This window comes from Tribolium madens, unplaced genomic scaffold (genome assembly GCF_015345945.1).
Source record: "Tribolium madens isolate multiple individuals breed KSU strain unplaced genomic scaffold, Tmad_KSU_1.1 Scaffold_7;HRSCAF=85;Tcas5.2_LG10, whole genome shotgun sequence".
Classification (NCBI taxonomy): Eukaryota; Metazoa; Arthropoda; class Insecta; order Coleoptera; family Tenebrionidae; genus Tribolium; species Tribolium madens.
In genome coordinates, this window is record NW_025401050.1 from 10,574,270 (window position 1) to 10,582,855 (window position 8,586).

Here is an 8,586-nt window from a genome sequence, read left to right on the forward strand (position 1 = left end):
ATCGTATTTTTTTATTGTTTTTATTTATTTTTTTATTAACTTTACAATTAACTAACAATCAACTTTTGTCACATAAAAGTTGCCAAAATTTACAAAAGCCTTAATTAACAATGTTACTACTTTTTAAAAAGTAGTAACAAAAAATCAAAAAATTACAAAAAAAATTTGATGTCAATTGTGAGCTGAAATAAAATCTCAATTACCATATGCAGAATCAGAAAGGCCGAATTAGTTGAAACCGACCTTTACTTTTGCTAAATCCTAACCAAAATATTTCAAGTGGACTCAAATCCGGCCAATCTGGTGGCCAAAATATCAGAAATTGAGGATTTTTCTCATTTATTAAACAGATGATTTCTATAATTGCTTTAAAATTGAAAAATAAAAGACAATAAGCAAAAATAACTCAAACTAAGTACGATTTTTGAAAAAAAATCTAAAAAATAAAATATTACTATTAAATAACAAAATCAAATGCTATTCTTATGTAATCCTTGCTAAGGATTACAAACCTGTAATTATATTTTTTTTGCGGTTGATACTTTTTGAGATATTGACATAAAAGCAAATTCAAAAAAACATTTTTTTTTTTAAATCTACTACAACCCGAAAAAAGGTCTCAATCTCCAAACTAAGATTATATTTAGAATCAGAAGGGGCAAATTAGTTTAACCCCACCCTTCATTTGTGCAAAATCCCAAACCAAAATATTTCAATTGGACCCAAATCAGGCCATTTCGGTGACTAAAACACCACATAATGGCATTTTGGCTATTAATTAAACAAATAATTTATGTTATTTTTTTTTAATTGACAACCAAAAATAGTTTAATAAAAAAACTCTACCAAAGTACATTCTTATACAAAAAAATGTAAAAAAAAACATTTCAAATATGCAAAGTTTTATAGATCTTATTAAAATAAGCAAATTTAACCAAAACATTTTTTTGAAATATTGATCTAAAAGTCAAAAATTAATTCAGAATTTTTTCATTTTTCTAAACTAATGCCCTAGAGGTCATATTCGTGACCAGAAGTGCCAAATTAGTCAAAATAATCCACTCAACCCCAAACCAGAGCAATTCACATGGCCTCAAATCTGGCCATTTCGGTGTCATTACACTCAAAAATGTTGTTTTGACGGTTATAGGCCGAAATTAAAGCTCAATTGCCACATGTAGAATCAGAAAGATCAAATTATTAATTCTATATCATATTTTATATTAATTTTACATTATTACAAATAATAACAATCAGTTTTTGTTACATAGAAGTTGACAAGGTTTTCAAATTTGTAATTATATTTTTTTTACTATTACTACTATTTAAGATATTGACCCAAAAGTAATTCCAAAAAATCAAAAATTTATTCAAAAATAAAGCCAAAATAAAATCTTAGTTGCCATATGTAGAGTCAGAAAGACCGAATTAGTTGAAAACGATCTTTACTTTTGCTAAATCCCAAGCAATATATTTCAAGTGGACTCAAATCAGGTCATTTCGGTGGCTAAAACACCACATAATGGCATTTTGGCTATTAATTAAGCAAGTAATTAATGTCATTTTCCTACAGTTGACAACCAGAAATAGTTCAATAAAAAAAACTACCTCTACATTCTTAGGCAAAACGTACAAAATTTGCAAAAATCGATTATTTTTTTTCTATTTGGCTAAATTAAAGCCCTAGTGGCCTCACCGAGATCATATTTGTGGTCAGAAGCGCCAAACTAGTCAAAACCATCCGCTCAACCCCAAGCCAGAGCAATTCACATGGCCTCAAATCTGGCCATTTCGGTGTCATTACACTCAAAAATCTTGTATTGACGATTCTAGTCCGAAATTACATCTCAATAGCCACATGTAGAATCACAAAGGTCAAATTAGTTGAAACCGACCTTTACTTGTGCTAAATCCCAACCAAAATATTTCAAATGCATTCAAGTCAGGCCATTTCGGTGGCTAAAACACCACATAATGGCATTTTAGCTATTAATTAAGCAAATAATTGACCAGAAGCGCCAAATTAGTCAAAACCACCCGCTCAACCCCAAACCAGAGCAACTCACATGGCCTCAAATCCGGCCAATTCGGTGTCATTTCACCCCAAACTGTTGTTTTCTAGCCTGAAGCCGACCCCGAAAGACGGCGTGACGAAAAGCAACCCCAGTAAACGTCACCGTGAGCGTCTCAACGCCGAATTGGACACTTTGGCCAGTTTGTTGCCCTTTGAGCAGAACATCCTCTCGAAATTGGACCGTTTGTCGATCCTCCGACTCTCCGTCAGCTATCTACGCACCAAAAGCTACTTTCAAGGTACTAGAATAATTACATATGCACCATGTCGTCGGTTTTTTCATCGTGCAAAACCCTAATTAGCTAATTACACGTGTATATCATTGGGGGGCGACGCGTAATCGGCCAACTGACGTTCGGGCAGCTGTCCGTCAGGAGAACTCTAGCCCATTTATCTCCACGAGACAACTCTAATTATTTTCGCCGGCTGAGAGAGGGCCGGGATGCGCCACCCGCGCCACCAATTTCCCTCTAAACAGACGAAAAATTTATAATTTTGAAAAAAAAAATTGTGGACAAAGAAGAGGACCGGTTGATGTCTCTTGGGGCACACCCACTGCTATTTCACGGTCGAAATTACAGGTTTCCAGGCTTATTTTTAGAAAAAATGCACTTAGTTGAGAGAGAAGAGGACCGAATCTTATTAGTACTTTTTGAGATATTGATATTTCCAAAAAATCAAAAACTAATCAAAAAATTTTTGGTGTCGATTGTAGGCCGAAATAAAATCGCAATTTTCATAATATATAGAATCAGAACGGTCGAATTATTTGATACCGATAAATCCCAACCAAAATATTTCAAGTGGACTCAAATCAGGCCATTTCGGCGGCCAAAATATCACAAATTGAAGTTTTTTCTTATTTATCAAGTATATAATTCCAATTATTAACTTAAGATTGACAATTAAAAAGACCACCTAAAAAATTTCGTAGGTTTTAGTCGAATTCTCGGTTTTGCCACCGAAATAACCGGATTTGAGTCCATGTGAAAAGTCTTGGTTTGTGTTTGGCCACACGACACTTCACATGGACCCAAATCTGTCCGTTCTGGGGCCACTTCCACGTTCTACGTGAGTAAACCAAAACATTTCACATGGACGCAATTCCGGTCGTTTCGGTGGCCAAAATATCATAAATTGTGGGTTTTTCAATTATTAAGCATAATTGCTTAAAAATTGACAAATAAAAAGAGCATAAGAAAAAATAACACAAACTAAGTACAATTTTTGGAAAAAAAATTTAAATAGAGTTTTTTATTTTTTATTTTTTTTAAATTAATTTTACAATATTACACTTAACTAACAATCAACTTTTGTTACATAGAAGTTGCAAAGGTTTACAAATTTGTAATTATAATTTTTTACGATTACTACTTTTTGAGATATTGACACAAAAGTAATTCCAAAAAATCAAAAACTAATCAAAAAATTTTTGGTGTCGATTGTAGGCTGAAATAAAAGCTAAATTTCCATAATATATGGACTTAGAACGGTCGAATTATTTGATACCGATTTTTACTTTTGCTAAATCCCAACCAAAATATTTCAAGTGGACTCAAATCAGGCCATTTCGGTGGCCAAAATATAACAAATTGAAGTTTTTTCTTATTTATCAAGTATATAATTCCAATTATTAACTTAAGATTGACAATTAAAAAGACCATAAGCAAAAATATCACGATTTTTGAAAAAAAAATTCTAAAGTCTAAATTTTTTTATTACAATTACAATATTACAATTAAGTAACAATCAACTATGTTTTTCTTGTGTAATCCTTGCTAAGGATTACAAAACTGTAATGATAATTTTTTTATCGTTAATATATCTCGAGATATTGACATAATGGCAATTCCAAAAAATCAAAAAAATTTTGAAAATCGACTACAAGCCAAAAAAGGTCTCAATCGCTAAACTAAGATCATATTTAAAATCAGAAGGGCCGAATTAGTTGAGCCCCACCCTTCATTTGTGTTAAATCCCAAATAAAAATATTTCAAGTGGACTCAAATCAGGCAATTTCGGTGTCCAAAAGACCACATAATGGCATGTTGGGTATTAATTAAACAAATAATTAATGTAATTTTTTTAAAGTTGACAAGAAAAATATTTTTTGTCGGATTTGAGTTCATGTGAAAAGTCTTGGTTTCGAATTTGACCACACTTCACGTGGGCCCAAATCTGGCCGTTTTGGAGTCAAAATTTCGATTTTGCCACCAAAATGACCAGATTCGAGTCCACGTGAGGAGTCTTCTTGGTCGCAAGCCACTTAACGTGGGCTCAGATCTGACCGTTAAACCTAAACATTTCACATGGACGCAAATCCGGCCGTTTCGGTGTCCAAAATATCACAAATTGTGAGTTTTTCTCATTTATTAAGCACATAATTCCTATAATTGCTTTAAAATTAACAGACAAAAAGAGCATAAGAAAAAATAATACAAAGTAAAATTTTGGAAAAAAAATATATTTTTATTAATTTTTACAATTTTTCAATTAACTCACATTTTGTTACTACTTTTTGAAATATTGATTTTTTTAGTTTGGCGTTTGTTGGTGTTTTGATAATGTAAACTCACAATTTTGGGCTTTTTGACTCTAAATATGATTATAATTCGGCAAATTGAGATTTGGGTTATTCCACAGCCAACTAGAATTTCCAAATTTTGCGGTCAAATATCGCGAAAAGTACTGGTCGTAGAAAAAATCCGATTGCATATTTGGAATCCTCGGAAAATTCTGCATGAGACAGGTCCACTTTTCTTCTAAAAACCGTTTCGATGTTTGAAAAAAACCGGAATTTCGCTATATCACCCACAAAACAAAGCAACTTTTCGGTGGCAGGATGTCGCGTTCCGATTAATTACCATTTTTGGACAAATTTTTCCATCGGCGAGATAAATCGGCGCGTTATCTTGATACAGTAGCACCGTTCGGCTTTCTTATCGCTTCATCGGTATTAAATTTCGCTGCTGGAAGATCGAGTTTCATGCAAATTTGCTTGAGACCAAGCATGAAATCTCTTCGAAATTTCGAGGGGTGCATCCGCGACGGACGTTAATTAAAACCGCGCCTCGACTCATTATCGTAATGGAAAAATATGAAAATAAAATGTTGTTTGGGGTTGTTGTTTCGCCATATGTCAAAAAGGGATGTGTAATTAGAGCGTCCCGGTACGACGATTCTAGATAAAAGTTGAATTATTTTAATTGCGGCTTTCGTTTTGGCTTTATCAATCGAGAAAAAAACGACATTGATCAATTTTCGGACATGAAGACTAATTAATATGAATGAACATCTGGTACAATTTTTAATCAGAGAGATTAATCGGCAACTGACGAAATTGGCAACATTGCAATGCATAACTGACAAGGTGCACCGACCTGTGACACCAAAATTGCCCGATTTGAAGCGATGTGAAACGTTTTGGTCCCACTATTTTGTCCCTCCTGACCAAAGACAAATTCTATTTTAAAATTTTTGAAAATTTCGGACTTTTTTACCCCAAGGGTCAAGTTTAGGCCCAATACTATCATTTTTTTAAATAGTATATAGACGCAAAATTTGCCTGATTTGGATCCATGTGAAATAACTTGGTCTCACGATTTAGCCATTCCTGATCCCAAAAACAAATTCTGTTTTAGATTTTTGTGAAAATTTGACGATTTTTTACCACAAGGGTCAATTTAGGCCCAATACTATCGAATATGGTGGTTGCAAACTATAGCATCCGATCGTTCTTTCAAACATCAAAACTGTTTTAAGAAAAAAAATTGGTTTGCCTTATGCAAAATTTTCCGAGAATTCCAAATCTGTAATCAGAATTTTTCTACGGCTAGTACTTTTCGAGATATTTGACCCGAAATTCAAAATTTTGGATTTTTTTCTAGTTGGCTATGGACTAACCAAAATCTCAAATTGCCAAACTATAATCATATTTATATTTAAAAAGCCCAAAATTATAAATTCACATTATCAAAATACCAAAAAACGCCAAAATAAAAAAGTTCACATGGACCCAAATCCGGTCATCCTGCTGTCGCAATAAAGCAAAACCGATAATTTATTACCATTTAATTACAAGCATTTTTCTTAATATACATGAGGGTGCATTACTCAATGTAAAACTTTATTTTAAAATCCAAATTCGGGTGGTTGCAGACTATAGCATCCGGTCGATTTTTTGACGTTTTTCAAATATTGAAACTGTTTTTACAAAAACAACTTAGCCTATCTTATGCAAAATTTTCTGGGGATTCCAAATCTGTAACTTAAATTTTTCTACGACCAGTAGTTTTTTAGATATTTGACCAAAAAATCAAATTTTGGAAATTTTTCTAGTTGGCTATGGACTAACCAAAATCTCAAATTACCAAACTATGATCATATTTAGAGTCAAAAATGCCAAAATTATGAGTTTACATTATCAAAACACCAAAAAACGCCAAACTAAAAAAATTCACATGGACCCAAATTCGGTCATTCTGCTACCGCAATGAAACAAAATCACAATTTTCGATAATTTATTACCATTTAATTACAAGCATTTTTTTTATATACATGAGAGTGCATTACTCAATACAAAACTTTATTTTGAAATACAAACTCGGGTGGTTGCAAACTATAGCATCCGATCGATTTTTTGACGTTTTTTCAAATATTGAAACTGTTTTTACAAAAACAACTTAGCCTATCTGATGCAAAATTTTCAGAGGATTCGAAATATGTAACCTAAATTTTTCTACGACCAGTAGTTTTTAAGATATTTGACCCAAAATTCAAATTTTGGAAATTTTTTTAGTTGGCTATGGACTAACCAAAATCTCAAATTGCCAAACTATGATTATATTTAGAGTCAAAAACGCCAAAATTATAAGTTTACATTATTAAAAGACCAAAAAACGCCAAACTAAAAAAATTCACATGGACCCAAATCCGGTCATCCTTCTACCGCAATGAAACAAAATCACAATTTTCGATAATTTATTACCATTTAATTACAAACATTGTCTTTAATATACATGAGGGTGCATTACTCAATACAAAACTTTATTTTGAAATTCAAATTTGCTGATTTCAAACTATAGCATCCACTCCATTTTTTGGGGTTTTTTCAAACACCGAAAATTTCCCCTGTCTTATGCAAAATTTTCCGAGGATTCGAAATCTGTAATCAGAACAAATTCTGTTTTAGATTTTTGTGAAAATTTGACGATTTTTTACCACAAGGGTCAATTTTAGGCCCAATACTATCGAATATGGTGGTTGCAAACTATAGCATCCGATCGTTTTTTCAAACATCAAAACTGTTTTAAGAAAAAAACTTGGCTTGCCTTATGCAAAATTTTCCGAGAATTCCAAATCTGTAATCAGAATTTTTCTACGGCTAGTACTTTTCGAGATATTTGACCGGAAATCAAATTTGGGAAATTTTCCTAGTTGGCTGTGGACTAACCAAAACCTCAAATCGCCAAATTGTGGTCATATTTAGAGTCAAAAAGCCCAAAATTACGAATCTACATTATCAAAACACCAAAAAACGCCAAACTAAAAAAATTCACATGGACCCAAATCCGGTCATTCTGCTGTCACAATGAAACAAAACCACAATTTTCGATAATTTATTACCATTTAATTACAGGCATTATTCTTGATATACATGGGGGTGCATCCCTCATTACAACATTTATTTTCCAAATACAAATCCACAGCCCTCTTGCCCAAAAACGCAAATTCACCAAAATCGTCACTTCTCTTCCGTTCATCCATTTGTAAATTCTCACAGTTACAAATCAATTCCTTCAATTCTTCGAATCTTTGCCCACAGAAAATTTCTCTATGCTTCCAAAAAGTAGGCTTACCACCACAATCACCAAAATTTACTAAATAAATCGCCAAAAGCACTAGTATTTTCACGGAGAGCATAATGAATGAATAGCGGTGGTAGCAAGCTTGGCTTTTATACCGGATTTCCGTGCATAGGCGACTTGATTTATGTCAACCCATCACTGAGATTATGCAAATAGTGCATTAACGTCTTATTGGTTATTCAGCGAGTCTCAAAATAGCATTTCGAAGCTTAAAATGGAAAATTGAGTTTCCTTTCACTTCTCGGCCCTAATTTCACACAACTAGCGGTGTTAAGGAGAAAAAGTCTTTTGATGATGATGATGATGAGTGTTATTGATCGTTTTTTGATTGTTTTGTGACACTTTACTTTTTTCATTTTTTCATATAGTGTCATTAGAATTCACCTGAATTCGGTCGAAATCCGAAAGTAATTAATGTTCTCCAAGAGGGGTAAATATCAGGGGTTAGGGTATTGTTTCGGCTCGTTGATTTCATTATTTTCACCTGGAACTGTCCAGCTGTTCTATCCCATCACGCCCGGCTTCCTCGAGGCTGTATATTCTCTATTTCAATGTCCATATATCTGACTGCGAGCTGACACAGAAGGCCGGTTGTTAGTCGAGGGGATTTAACACTAATCGAAATTTTAACAAAGGGGGAAATTG

At 33.1% G+C, this 8,586-nt stretch overlaps 1 protein-coding gene across 3 annotated transcripts in view; it reads left to right on the plus strand.

The window, feature by feature from the left end:
* The window catches only part of LOC123009897 (aryl hydrocarbon receptor), a 73,447-nt gene that overhangs the window by 29,769 nt on the left and 35,092 nt on the right, over window positions 1-8,586 (plus strand). For all 3 annotated transcript variants that reach the window (XM_044406456.1, XM_044406457.1, XM_044406458.1), the window contains exon 2: window positions 2,123-2,313. In XM_044406456.1, the coding sequence (XP_044262391.1) occupies window positions 2,123-2,313 (191 nt within the window). The remainder of the gene's footprint in view (window positions 1-2,122; window positions 2,314-8,586) is intronic.